Source organism: Ascaphus truei, chromosome 5 (assembly GCF_040206685.1).
Source record: "Ascaphus truei isolate aAscTru1 chromosome 5, aAscTru1.hap1, whole genome shotgun sequence".
Taxonomy (NCBI): domain Eukaryota; kingdom Metazoa; phylum Chordata; class Amphibia; order Anura; family Ascaphidae; genus Ascaphus; species Ascaphus truei.
In genome coordinates this window covers 55,748,561-55,762,503 of record NC_134487.1, presented here as the reverse complement: position 1 = coordinate 55,762,503, position 13,943 = coordinate 55,748,561, and the positions used below count along the sequence as shown (strand labels likewise).

The 13,943-nt window shown below is 48.7% G+C and overlaps 1 protein-coding gene across 1 annotated transcript in view; it reads right to left on the bottom strand.

The window, feature by feature from the left end:
• MOV10L1 (Mov10 like RNA helicase 1) overlaps positions 1–13,943 on the bottom strand; it is a 120,672-nt gene that overhangs the window by 82,174 nt on the left and 24,555 nt on the right. Inside the window, exons 3-6 of the mRNA XM_075599833.1 lie at positions 6,045–6,210; positions 4,795–4,907; positions 2,129–2,319; positions 1,504–1,647 (exon numbers count right to left, since the gene is read on the bottom strand). Coding sequence (XP_075455948.1) covers positions 1,504–1,647; positions 2,129–2,319; positions 4,795–4,907; positions 6,045–6,210 — 614 coding nt within the window. The remainder of the gene's footprint in view (positions 1–1,503; positions 1,648–2,128; positions 2,320–4,794; positions 4,908–6,044; positions 6,211–13,943) is intronic.

The following is a 13,943-nucleotide window of genomic DNA, read 5'->3' as shown; positions in this document are numbered from 1 at the left end:
CAGGTACCCCATGGGCTACTAATCTGCCCTGCCAAACACAAACCCTGGTACCAACGCAGGCAGTGTTAGGGTTAATCTCAGCCATCTGCAGTAAAACAACTCCCTAAAAGTGACAGGGGGTTGATCCAAGGTTAAGGTACCACCCACAATAGGGGCGGTGACCTGGGTCCCTCCCCTGGGCACAAAAAGGGGTTGCAGCCAAATTGTTCTCGCTGAGTTGGAAGTGTGGAGCCAAGGCTCTGGTTCACCTTCCTTCCCCTCCCTCAGATGAGTGGGATCACCTACCCCACAATCCATCAGGGAGTGTGGGAGATTGGGATGGACCTTTGAGTCCAGGGACCAAGAGAGTGTACATGTTGGTATACAGCTGTGCTGTATGAAGAATAAAGAACTATTACTTGTTTTATACTCCTGCCTGAGGCTGCAGTTTCTTCAGGGAGTGGGTGAGTGTTTTCCACAGGGGACTGCAACTATCTACGATACGCCCTGTGGGAATGGAGGTGCTGCAAAACCAAGGAAAGAACTGATCGAGCACTGAAAGCCTGTCCTGCTTATCCCCAATACCACCGGCGGATGCTCAGAGCCTGTGAACCTAACAGGTAGCACCAACACCAGGTAACAGCAGTGAATCTCCGTTAGGGTGGTGTAACGAGTGCTCACCACAAACAGGACGGGAACGCAAGGCTAAGGTGGGGATATTGGTAAACACAAACCTACAACCGCGTAACCGCATCCGGCGTGCTTAGTGAATGAAGGTCATGTAGCCGGGTCAGGGTAGGAGAGGTCAGAATGGTTGTGATGCTTGTGGTCTAGGATTGAAGAAGTCGGATGGTCATTGTGCGTAGCCGGGGTCCAGGGGTAGAGAATGTGGGAGTCCAAATGCAAGCCTAGGTCTAGGGTCAGAGAAGGTACGGGTCCAGGTACAAGTTGAGGTAAAAAAAAAGGGCAGCAGGATGCTTCAGGCAAGCACTATGCAACATAAACAGAAGTTTATGCTCAGCCAATTTGCTTGAGGCAAGGCTGAGCATGTAAGGATCAGCTAGCCAATGAGAGAGCAGCACAAGGCTGTGAGCAATGAGTCATTAGACAAACTGTCCACTGATAGGCAGGGGCGGGGTGTATCGCAGGTGTGGAGTAGCTGATGGTATTAACCCCTTGCGTGCCTGTGTTAGGACTACACGCCAGTGCTAGCAACGTCACGGACCGCCTTACAGAGGCAGGGCTGAAGCCCGATCCTGGTAGGTGCGGCGCTTGATCTTCGTGCGAAGCAAGTCACGGGACGCCACGAGGGCGGGGCCTAAGCCTGATCCACGCGGTGTCCCCCAGCCTGGCAGTACGACTCCTGTGCGCAACCTCAGGGTGAGTTGCGTCACCTGACTTGTCACGAAACGCATCACGGGGGCGGGACCGAAGTCCAATCCTCACAGGTGGGGGAATACGTGTTTCACACATACAAACAGTACAATGCAAGGTAGAACAGCGGCACTCTGTAGAATAACTCACTCGATGCATATAGTTAAAGGTTTGCTCTCTCCTCGCTTGATGGCTCCAAAATGAGTCATTCTGGAAACTTCCAAACCTCCTTTGTTCATCATCAATGCTGCTGAACACCGATCGCTAGAGGATGCTCTGTCAGGTGCGGTCAAACTGAAACAGAAATCAAAATAATATTAACTCGAGTAAAGTTTATTCAAATATAGTAAAGAGATCATTTCCATTGGTATATGGAAGACCAAAAAAAAAAATAGAAGAATAAAGCTTGGTAAGTAAACACAACAATGCCCATGGCCTGCCAGCAGTGAGGAAGGGAATGTACATTAGTTTTAGGCTGTGACTACAACAGGAGGATTCTTCATACACAGTATGTGGAATTATAATGTACAGAGTTGGAAAACATCACAGGTCTCCTCAAGAGTACGCAAAGTGAATCAATAGCAGACAAATTACTACGTGATGATACCTACATACTGTATAGTGAATAATACCGATTTGTACATTAGTGGAAAATATCAGTTCCTGTAAAAGTGTGTGGCTGCGAACATGAAGGTTACTACAGGAGCAAGTTAGCTGGCAACCATCTTATTTTAGAACACAAACACAAACATTAAAAAACGAGATTTCTAGTTACCCATTTATGTTAATAGGTGCTATGCACACTGCCCGCCAAACGTAACAAGACTGGTTACTCTCTACCACTACTGCATTGACCAGGTCACCTCGATGGGGTTGATAGCCCTGTGGAAGCCTTAAGGAATCCATCGTGAAAAATATACTTTCGTCAATGACACCATTTCTTCCATAGATGGCAGAGACTTTAACCTGGTGCACAGAGAAGAAGAAATCATCAGTCTAGCACGCTTTGAAACATTGGCTTATCCACATTGTAATAGTACTGTACAGGCATACCCCACATTAACGTACGCAATGGGACCGGAGCATGTATGTAAAGCGAAAATGTACTTAAAGTGAAGCACTACCTTTTTTCCACTTATCGGTGCATGTACTGTACTGCAATCATCATATACGTGCAGAACTGATGTAAAAAAGGCATTTGTAACAGGCTCTATAGTCTCCCCGCTTGCGCACACCTTTGGTACAGGTAGGGAGCCGGTATTGCTGTTCAGGACGTGCTGACTGGCGCATGCGTGAGCTGCCGTTTGCCTATTGAGCGAGATGTACTTACTCGCGAGTGTACTTAAAGTGAGTGTCCTTAAACCGGGGTATGCCTGTATAAACTCCCCCCCCCCCCCAAAAAAAAACAGAAGGACCGTGTTGGTCCGAAACGTCGCCCATTTTTATACCACATGAAATAAATTTGAACTTTTATTCATAACAGAGTGCTGTAGATTCCCTTTTCCCCCCAGTAAACTAAAATAAAGAGTGTCTACTAAACCTAAAATAGGACATTTAAATAATAATAATACAAAAGACCGATCACACTACCGGTCAATTTGTGGCGCAGATGCATATTACAGCCATGTTAAATGTAAACAGATGAGTATTTTGGACCCAGTTCACACCAGCTGGAAAACACCTCCCCTACAACAATTCTTTCAACTGATACAATGCTCTTAACTTATCTGCTGAGCAATATGCTTAATTTACAGATAAAGTTGATTAAAACATTTTTTGGGAGTATGAAATGGATCCCCTATATTAAAGCCCTTTCAACTTTATCCCAAACAGAGGATGTCAAGCCAGTAACAGGAACTACAGTTCCCTCTATCTCATGGCACAACTCTGGTGACTGGTCTTAAGAAGCAGTGTAGCTATATGGAGGTGTTTTTCAATTGTTCATGTTACATTTTGGTATTGCCGCCTGTTCTACTTTAACTAATTCGTTTAATAGTCGGCTCAGGCGCGAACCTTAAGATTCTAATATTCTGTAGATTTACACTTCTGGACTGAACAATTATTCACTGTATAAATCGCTAACAAAAAGTGGGGGAGGGTAGAAAGCAGGAATGGAATCTGCTCGATGACCGTTGTGGTTTTTGGCAATTCCTCAAATTCTGTGCCGCTATTTTGCATTAAAAGAAAATAAAATATTCCATACTATAAATCTACAATTGCTGCTATCATTCACACAAAAATTAGGAAAAGCAAGAGGTTGCTGTGGCAATCGCGAATACCTCCGAAATAAAAACGTATGAGAACACACAAGAAAAAGTTTAAGGGAAAAAAAATTAAATAAAATAAGTTAGAGCTAATAATAGCTGCATCGTTTATTAATAATGTGCCAACATGTTCCCCTGCTCAGTGAGAAGATGTGTTGCCGCATCCCACTGGGAAGCCATTTAAATCTCCTCTGGAAACACTGGTATCTCGAGCACCAGGGGTCCTCAAAGCTAAATATTGAACGATTAAACTCCGGAAAGACCCCATAGATCGATTGTAATAATAATAAATAATAATAATACGAAACAAAATTGTAGGTGGCATTGCGGCTTTCAGTTTATCAAAAATCAGAATGGCAAAATATACACTGAATCAACATGACATTAAGGTTGCTCAAAAAGGGACTATATCTTTTATATCCAGATAGGGCAGTAGAACCCTTAATGCTCTAACTGGTGTCCAAACCTCACTCAGCAATTTACTTGAAGAAGGTACTGGCGCCTCGTTTTTACCCATGGAATACTGAAGTGCCAATTAAGTTGTGTCACTATTGAAAGTGATGAGTGATACATAACATACAAGTATGCGTGCCTGATCCGTCACTACTCTACTCAAACTCAAGTGGTCCATGCTAAAGAAGTGCGACTCAACAAATGAATGCCAAGTAAGTAAAGATGGGAAGGATGTTGATCCAGGGAGTAATCTGATTGCCAATTCTCGGAGTCGGGAAGGGATTTATTTTCCCCCTTATGAGATCATTGGATGATGTGTCAATGGGTTTTTTTTGTTTGCCTTACTCTGGATCAATATACTGTAAGTACAAATATAGAATAAAGTATCTGTGCTCTACATATAGGATGTATGGCTTTTTTCAACCTCATCTACTATGTAACTATGTATGCAATGGTCTTCAATTGGCATTCTCCAACCCACCAAAAAGCTGCAGCAGGATTTTCAGACACTATTAGGAGGTCATTGTGTGCAAATATTCAGATTACACACCAATCCCCCAGTTGGACACAGCCACGCACTACATTTTCGTATTTATATACATTAGTACAAGGACAGAAGGATTACTGCTGCAAACTCCTAATTAACATGATGATTTACAAAGAATATATTTTTGTGCACGAGCCAAAAAGGAACAGCGCCCAAGAATAACATTGAATGACGTACCTGGTCCACCTGCTTACATCTGAGCGGCTTTACTGAGCATGCCTCACTGCTCCATGTTGATGGATTTATAAAGTATTCTGCTTTCACCCAGTCTCCTTTGTATGGTATATATCCTGAAATGAGAGAGATATATGTGTTTTGTTTTTAAATACCCAAGTACATCATGAGTCTACAGGTATCGTAATTTATCAATAGAGCAGGGGTGGGCAACTCCAGTCCTCAAGGGCCACCAACAGGTCGGGTTTTCAGGATATCCCTGCTTCAGCACAGGTGATTAAGCAGGGATATCTTGGAATCCCGACCTGTTGGTGGCCTTTCAGGACTGCAGTGGGCCACCTCTGCAATAGTGGGTGCTGCTTTATGGGAGACCAACTCACAAAATAGGGGAGGGAGCTGTTTCATCACCTTATATTTGTCTGGTCAACACAAATACTCAAAGGTTCACAAAACAGACCAGCAACCAAGCATACATTTAGAGTGCTCTTCCACTGGGCTGCTGGCTATGTCCTTCCTCAGCTCTGCACAGGCTGTTCAATGCAGCAGAATGAAGCTTTAGGGAAATGTTACTTAAGTGAATAATGGCACATTGAGCTTCAAATCATTCTGTCAGCAAACGAGCCAAATATGCTCATCTCAAGATCCTCTCCCAGAATCCCGATACGCAGTTTAAACACTTTATTATGGAGATTTAAACCAGCATAGGGAACACACAATGTAATAAATCTGCTCGCCTATGTGAAATCTAACAACTTATTCCATCACCCGAGATACATAAATCTATAGATATAGCGCGCGAGAACATGCAAGAGAGAGCGCACGCAAGAGAGAGAGCGCGAGAGCACGCAAGAGAGAGCACGAGCACGCAAGAGAGAGAGCACGCAAGAGAGAGCGAGAGCACGCAAGAGAGAGCACGAGAGCACGCAAGAGAGAAAGCACGAGCACGCAAGAGAGAGAGCACGCAAGAGAGAGCACGCAAGAGAGAGCGAGAGCGAGAACGCGCGAGAGAGAGAGAACGCGCGAGAGAGAGAGAACGCGCGAGAGAGAATCAAAAAGACAGACAGGTACTCCTCATTGCACAAAACTTGGATTAGCTCAACATTTTGGCACATACATGAACCTTTCTCAAGAGGCTCATGTATGGACTGAAACATTAAGCTAATAAATCCAACTTTTGAGCAATAAGGAGTGCCTGTCCATACTTTTAATTCTCTACACTAACGCTGGGACGGTTATAACAATTAACATGTTACCTTCACAAACGTAACCCATGGAATAATACGTCGTCCGATTAATATCACCACCCTCTTTACTACAAGATGTGATGCTGCCAATTAACACTTTTATGTTTAGGTCCTCCACATATGGAGTTGGATTTGCAGGATTCTCGCCTTCCCATTTGTCAGAGATGCACTGGACCTAAAAAGCACAAAATCGTTTTATTACAGCAAGGCAACCCCTGAATAGGCAACCACTGAACAGACATCTTGAACGCATGCGTGTTTGTGGACATCATAAGCCTCAAACTCCCAATTCATGCAGCAACAGGTGGGTGTATTTGAACCAGTCATATTGGAGCGTCTTCACAATTTCAATAAATTTAATATTTTATCACCATAAAAAAAAAAAAAAAAAAAAAAAAAAAAAGATATCCAAATGCAACCTGCAAATATTCCAACTTTCTCAGACCAACAGATCTACTAGATTTCACATTTATCCCTAGATGACGGTCACAGCCCTAATATGTCAGCCAACTATCTCCATGTCGTATCCTTGCTCTCGACACCGTTCCCCAAGTATTAAATCATTGCATTAGAGCCAGAACGATCAGAAAACAATAGACCACTTACTAGCTGACATATAGAAAAGCACAATGGGGGCATAAATCAAAACATACGTGTGGTAAAAATACAGATTTATTAAATAGTAAATATAACTGAAATCAATTGGAACACTGGTGCACTTCCTGCCTGTGAGGATTCGTCATCCGCGCTCCTCTAGGCACGCTCTCAACTTGCCTACACCCGCGATCGGGTGACCTGCCTCTGCTGCCTCCTGCAGCACATCCCACGGATCAACCATTGCAAGTGTACCTCTTAGGGGTGCGCGGATATCACTCGGCTTCTAATGCCACCTCCGCTGGCCCCGCCTCCAGGCTTCGCTCGCGTGGTGATGTCACCGTGGCGCAGCGCCCACCCACTATGCGCGGCACCCGTGCAAACTCAATCTCGTTCTGCTGAAGAATAGGATTCACCTGTGAATTCCAGCAGACAACCACAGCCAAGCATACTCAGCAGTATGCTCTCTCCTCATTGGACTATCTTCCCTATATATGCTCAGCCTGCCCTCTGGCACATCGGCTGAGCATAACCTTGTGTATGTGCGCCGTGTTCACTATAATCCTGCCTGCTGTCTGTGCCTTGCCCGTCTTGTCTTCTCCAGAGTTCCTGACCGTGCTTGCTTTTGGATTCCATACCTCTTCACTCCTGACCCTGTTTACCAACGACGATCCGCACCTCTCGAATCCGGACCTTGGCTAAGTACCTGCAACGATCCATACCTCTCCAATCCAGACCTCGGCAAGTATCACTGACCATCCTGACTTCTCCTACCCCGACCCGGCTATAAATCGACCAATCTACACTCCAGACGCGCCCACGCAGCTGTGGGTTGGTGTTTATCTAATCCCTACCTGGGCCTCGCGGCCACGCCTTGTTTGTGGTGAGCGCATCGTTACACTGCCCTAGCAAGATAACGCCTGCGTGACAGAGGAAGAAAGGATAGATATAGATATATATATGGGTCATATAGGAATTCAGGACAAACAAAACTGGTCTTGAGGTCTATTACCCAAGTGACCAACAAGGTATCCATACGTCTCGAAATATACTCCGTTAGGTTAAATAAAATATGCATCCCACCTGAAGCACGTAGGTCTGCGGCGGATACGCCTACCATTGTGTATATAAAGTCCCAAGTTTAACAGTTAAAAAAAAAAAAAAGGGGGGAGGGGGGGAATAAATAAATACATTAAAAAAAAACAAAAAAACAAAAAAAAAAAAACTCATGATTATATAGAGAACCAATCACTTTTTGATGGGACAGTACCACCTTGTTGCCATACTGATATCCTGCAACATCCTATCCACAGTGGGAGCACAAACCCTGTAACATCCTGAGATCATAAACAGCCACGTCTTAAGGGTTAAACAGAAAAAGGATGCCAACATATGTACTCATCTCATGATGCTTTAATACAATAAATTAATCTTATAAATTAATATCCGTGCGCGGTTTATGTAGTTAGCAACTATACAGTGGATCATATAATATTGTGTACATATGATTTGAATTAACTTAAACTCTATTATTTACTTAAATCCCCTTGGTGCCAGAGGGCCCAGCAACACATTGGTTAGATATGCAGAAGTGTTTCAAATGAGTTTATCCTGCATGTGTGTAAACATTATAACCAGAATTTACATCCTTAAGCCCCTCTCCCTTGTACAGTCTCCAGTCTCTCACAATTGTCACCGGACAGGCAGGGGTGAACAGAGTAAAAACATGGACCACATTACACCTTCCCCCATCCCAGACTCCCTTTTGTATATGAAAACATTGAATTGTTTCTAACATATCAAAAATACATCTACTTACATGGATGTTGATCAACCAAATTTAGAAAATGACATTGTTCTCACATAGGATAAAACATATCCTGTTATAAAGCACAAGGTCCCAGATTTTCCATAATAAAATGGGGCGCACCTCGGCCCCCTGCAGACGCACTTATCAGAGCACCCTCCTCCTGTCTCTGTACCTTCCTAATTACCAATTAGATTGTAAGCTCTACGGGGCAGGGACTCCTTTTCCTAAATGTTACTTTATGTCTGAAGCACTTCTTTTTCATTTTATGATAGTCTTCACAACCCGCTGTGCAGAACAATGTTGCTGCATTATAAAACACAACTTTTTTTTAAATTTATACCATACTAGCTGAGAGACCCGGCGTTTCCCGGGATGTAATGTTCCCGCTCCCCTCTCTCTCTTCCCCTGTCTCCCCCCTCTCTGTTTGTCCCCCGTTCACATCAATCCAGTCCCCCCCCTCCCTCCTTTACAGCTCCGTTCCCCCCCCCTTTACAGCTTCATGCAGTGTGTGTGTGCGTCAGTCATTGTGTGTGTGTCAGTCAGTCTCTGTTTGTGTGCGTGCGCGCCTCAGTCAGTGTGTGCGTGCGCGCGTCAGTCAGTGTGTGTGTGTGTGTGTCAGTCAGTCAGTCAGTGTGTGTGTGTGTGTGTGTCAGTCAGTGTGTGTGTGTGTGTGTCAGTGTGTGTGTTTCAGACAGGCAGTTTGTGTGTCAGTCAGTTTGTTGTTGTGTGCCACCCCCCTCTCTGCTTTTTCCTCTGCCCTGCTGCAGCGAAGGGGGGTGGGTGGTGGTGATGATGATGATGATACCTGCTCGCGCTCCCGGCTTCCCGGCCCGGCCGCAGGGGGAATGGTGGTGGTACCCGCTGGCGCCTCCCCGGCGCTCCCGGCTGGGGGGGGGGGTTTATGGAGTTGTGGTGGTGGTACCTGCTTGCGCTACCCGGCTCGGCAGCGGGGGGGGGGGGCGGTACCTGGTTGCGCCACCCTGTGCTTCCGGCTCGGCCGCGGTGGAGGGGAGGTTACCTGCTTGCTGGCGCTCCCGGCGGTTATACGGGGCCCCGAGGAGAAGAGCCGAGTGGGCAGGCGGCGGTTATTCGGCGGCGGGAGTTTGGCTGGCGGCGTGTCGAGAGGTGAGGTGGAGGAGGCTTGGCGCCGGGGAGGCTGGGGTTTGCGGTGAGGGGGGCACAGGGGTGTGTGTGAAACACTGTTAGCCCACAGCGGCCAATGAGAGGTGTGCGGGGGCGGGCGGGCCAAGGGAGCAATCTCATTGGCCTGAGGCGGAGTGACGGGCCAAAGGTCCAATGTGATTGCCGCTAGACACAGGGAGACACAGGACGGACAGACAGGCATACAACGGTTTGAGAAATATATATATAGATGAAAGAAAAAGTTTTTTTTTGGAAATGATCCCTTTCTGTTTTTATAGCATCAACCTTTTCTAAATTGTTAATAAAAAAAATAATAATAATAATGATATATATCTATATCATGCCTGACAAATTACAAAATATATTTACTGCCATTACCGTACAAATAAATATAGTGCATTGTATAACTTAAGCAACATATATTTACACACTTATTCTTTCATAGATCTAAAAAAAAAAAAAAATTCAATGAGAAAATAATAATGTTAATGGCAGTGGTTGAAGGAACTTAAAATGTAGTGATACTGTGCCTTAAAACAAAAATGCTGGTTTTACATTAAAAGAATTTTAATTTATACAGAAGCTGGTAAAAAATAATAATAATAATAATAATAATTATTATAAATATATATATATATATTAATTAGCTGTCCTTCAAGCTACATTTTACCACCCAAGTTAGAGATTTTTCTCCCATTTTTAATAATTTATCACATGACTGTGGGGTTAAGTTTAGTTATAATTCAGCTACTGTGCTGAGTTTTCATTTTGCGAGATACCCTAAAACAATTCCGTTTTCAATTTCAGATCACTACTATCTCATTAACATAACAGTAATTTATTTCTGCAGTAATTATATATTTAAAAAAAAAAAGGCCCAACCCAAACATGAAGAGCCAGGTCAGACAGCAGCAGGGAATCCCACAGGTAGAGACCGCCAGCAGCAGGGAATCCCACAGGTACAGAGCGCCAGCAGCAGGGAATCCCACAGATACAGAGCGCCAGCAGCAGGGAATCCCACAGGTACAGACCGCCAGCAGCAGGGAATCCCACAGGTACAGAGCGCCAGCAGCAGGGAATCCCACAGGTACAGAGCGCCAGCAGCAGGGAATCCCACAGGTACAGACCGCCAGCAGCAGGGAATCCCACAGGTACAGACCGCCAGCAGCAGGGAATCCCACAGGTACAGAGCGCCAGCAGCAGGGAATCCCACAGGTACAGAGCGCCAGCAGCAGGGAATCCCACAGGTACAGAGCGCCAGCAGCAGGGAATCCCACAGGTACAGAGCGCCAGCAGCAGGGAATCCCACAGGTACAGACCGCCAGCAGCAGGGAATCCCACAGGTACAGACCGCCAGCAGCAGGGAATCCCACAGGTACAGACCGCCAGCAGCAGGGAATCCCACAGGTACAGACCGCCAGCAGCAGGGAATCCCACAGGTACAGACCGCCAGCAGCAGGGAATCCCACATCTACAGACCGCCAGCAGCAGGGAATCCCACAGGTACAGACCGCCAGCAGCAGGGAATCCCACAGGTACAGACCGCCAGCAGCAGGGAATCCCACAGGTACAGACCGCCAGCAGCAGGGAATCCCACAGGTACAGACCGCCAGCAGCAGGGAATCCCACATCTACAGACCGCCAGCAGCAGGGAATCCCACAGGTACAGACCGCCAGCAGCAGGGAATCCCACAGGTACAGACCGCCAGCAGCAGGGAATCCCACAGGTACAGACCGCCAGCAGCAGGGAATCCCACAGGTACAGACCGCCAGCAGCAGGGAATCCCACAGGTACAGAGCGCCAGCAGCAGGGAATCCCACAGGTACAGACCGCCAGCAGCAGTGAATCCCACAGGTAGAGACCGCCAGCAGCAGTGAATCCCACAGGTAGAGACCGCCAGCAGCAGGTAATCCCACAGGTACAGACCGCCAGCAGCAGGGAATCCCACATCTACAGACCGCCAGCAGCAGGGAATCCCACAGGTACAGAGCGCCAGCAGCAGGGAATCCCACAGGTACAGAGCGCCAGCAGCAGGGAATCCCACAGGTACAGAGCGCCAGCAGCAGGGAATCCCACAGGTACAGAGCGCCAGCAGCAGGGAATCCCACAGGTACAGACCGCCAGCAGCAGGGAATCCCACATCTACAGACCGCCAGCAGCAGGGAATCCCACAGGTACAGACCGCCAGCAGCAGGGAATCCCACAGGTACAGACCGCCAGCAGCAGGGAATCCCACAGGTACAGACCGCCAGCAGCAGGGAATCCCACATCTACAGAGCGCCAGCAGCAGGGAATCCCACGGGTACAGAGCGCCAGCAGCAGGGAATCCCACGGGTACAGAGCGCCAGCAGCAGGGAATCCCACAGGTACAGAGCGCCAGCAGCAGGGAATCCCACAGGTACAGACCGCCAGCAGCAGGGAATCCCACAGGTACAGACCGCCAGCAGCAGGGAATCCCACAGGTACAGACCGCCAGCAGCAGGGAATCCCACAGGTACAGACCGCCAGCAGCAGGGAATCCCACAGGTACAGACCGCCAGCAGCAGGGAATCCCACATCTACAGACCGCCAGCAGCAGGGAATCCCACAGGTACAGAGCGCCAGCAGCAGGTAATCCCACAGGTACAGACCGCCAGCAGCAGGTAATCCCACATGTAGAGACCGCCAGCAGCAGGGAATCCCACAGGTAGAGACCGCCAGCAGCAGGTAATCCCACAGGTACAGACCGCCAGCAGCAGGGAATCCCACATCTACAGACCGCCAGCAGCAGGGAATCCCACATCTACAGACCGCCAGCAGCAGGTAATCCCACAGGTAGAGACCGCCAGCAGCAGGTAATCCCACAGGTACAGAGCGCCAGCAGCAGGGAATCCCACAGGTACAGAGCGCCAGCAGCAGGGAATCCCACAGGTACAGAGCGCCAGCAGCAGGGAATCCCACAGGTACAGAGCGCCAGCAGCAGGGAATCCCACAGGTACAGAGCGCCAGCAGCAGGGAATCCCACAGGTACAGAGCGCCAGCAGCAGGGAATCCCACAGGTACAGACCGCCAGCAGCAGGGAATCCCACAGGTACAGGCCGCCAGCAGCAGGGAATCCCACAGGTACAGACCGCCAGCAGCAGGGAATCCCACAGGTATAGACCGCCAGCAGCAGGGAATCCCACAGGTACAGGCCGCCAGCAGCAGGGAATCCCACAGGTACAGAGCGCCAGCAGCAGGGAATCCCACAGGTACAGAGCACCAGCAGCAGGGAATCCCACAGGTAGAGACCGACAGCAGCAGGGAATCCCACAGGTAGAGACCGCCAGCAGCAGGGAATCCCACAGGTAGAGACCGCCAGCAGCAGGGAATCCCACAGGTACAGACCGCCAGCAGCAGGGAATCCCACAGGTACAGACCGCCAGCAGCAGGGAATCCCACAGGTACAGACCGCCAGCAGCAGGGAATCCCACAGGTACAGACCGCCAGCAGCAGGGAATCCCACAGGTACAGACCGCCAGCAGCAGGGAATCCCACATCTACAGACCGCCAGCAGCAGGGAATCCCACAGGTACAGACCGCCAGCAGCAGGGAATCCCACAGGTACAGACCGCCAGCAGCAGGGAATCCCACAGGTACAGACCGCCAGCAGCAGGGAATCCCACAGGTACAGACCGCCAGCAGCAGGGAATCCCACAGGTACAGACCGCCAGCAGCAGGGAATCCCACAGGTACAGACCGCCAGCAGCAGTGAATCCCACAGGTAGAGACCGCCAGCAGCAGTGAATCCCACAGGTAGAGACCGCCAGCAGCAGGTAATCCCACAGGTACAGACCGCCAGCAGCAGGGAATCCCACATCTACAGACCGCCAGCAGCAGGGAATCCCACAGGTACAGAGCGCCAGCAGCAGGGAATCCCACAGGTACAGAGCGCCAGCAGCAGGGAATCCCACAGGTACAGAGCGCCAGCAGCAGGGAATCCCACAGGTACAGACCGCCAGCAGCAGGGAATCCCACATCTACAGACCGCCAGCAGCAGGGAATCCCACAGGTACAGACCGCCAGCAGCAGGGAATCCCACAGGTACAGACCGCCAGCAGCAGGGAATCCCACATCTACAGACCGCCAGCAGCAGGGAATCCCACAGGTACAGAGCGCCAGCAGCAGGGAATCCCACAGGTACAGACCGCCAGCAGCAGGGAATCCCACAGGTAGAGACCGCCAGCAGCAGGGAATCCCACAGGTAGAGACCGCCAGCAGCAGGGAATCCCACAGGTACAGACCGCCAGCAGCAGGGAATCCCACAGGTACAGACCGCCAGCAGCAGGGAATCCCACAGGTAGAGACCGACAGCAGCAGGGAATCCCACAGGTACAGACCG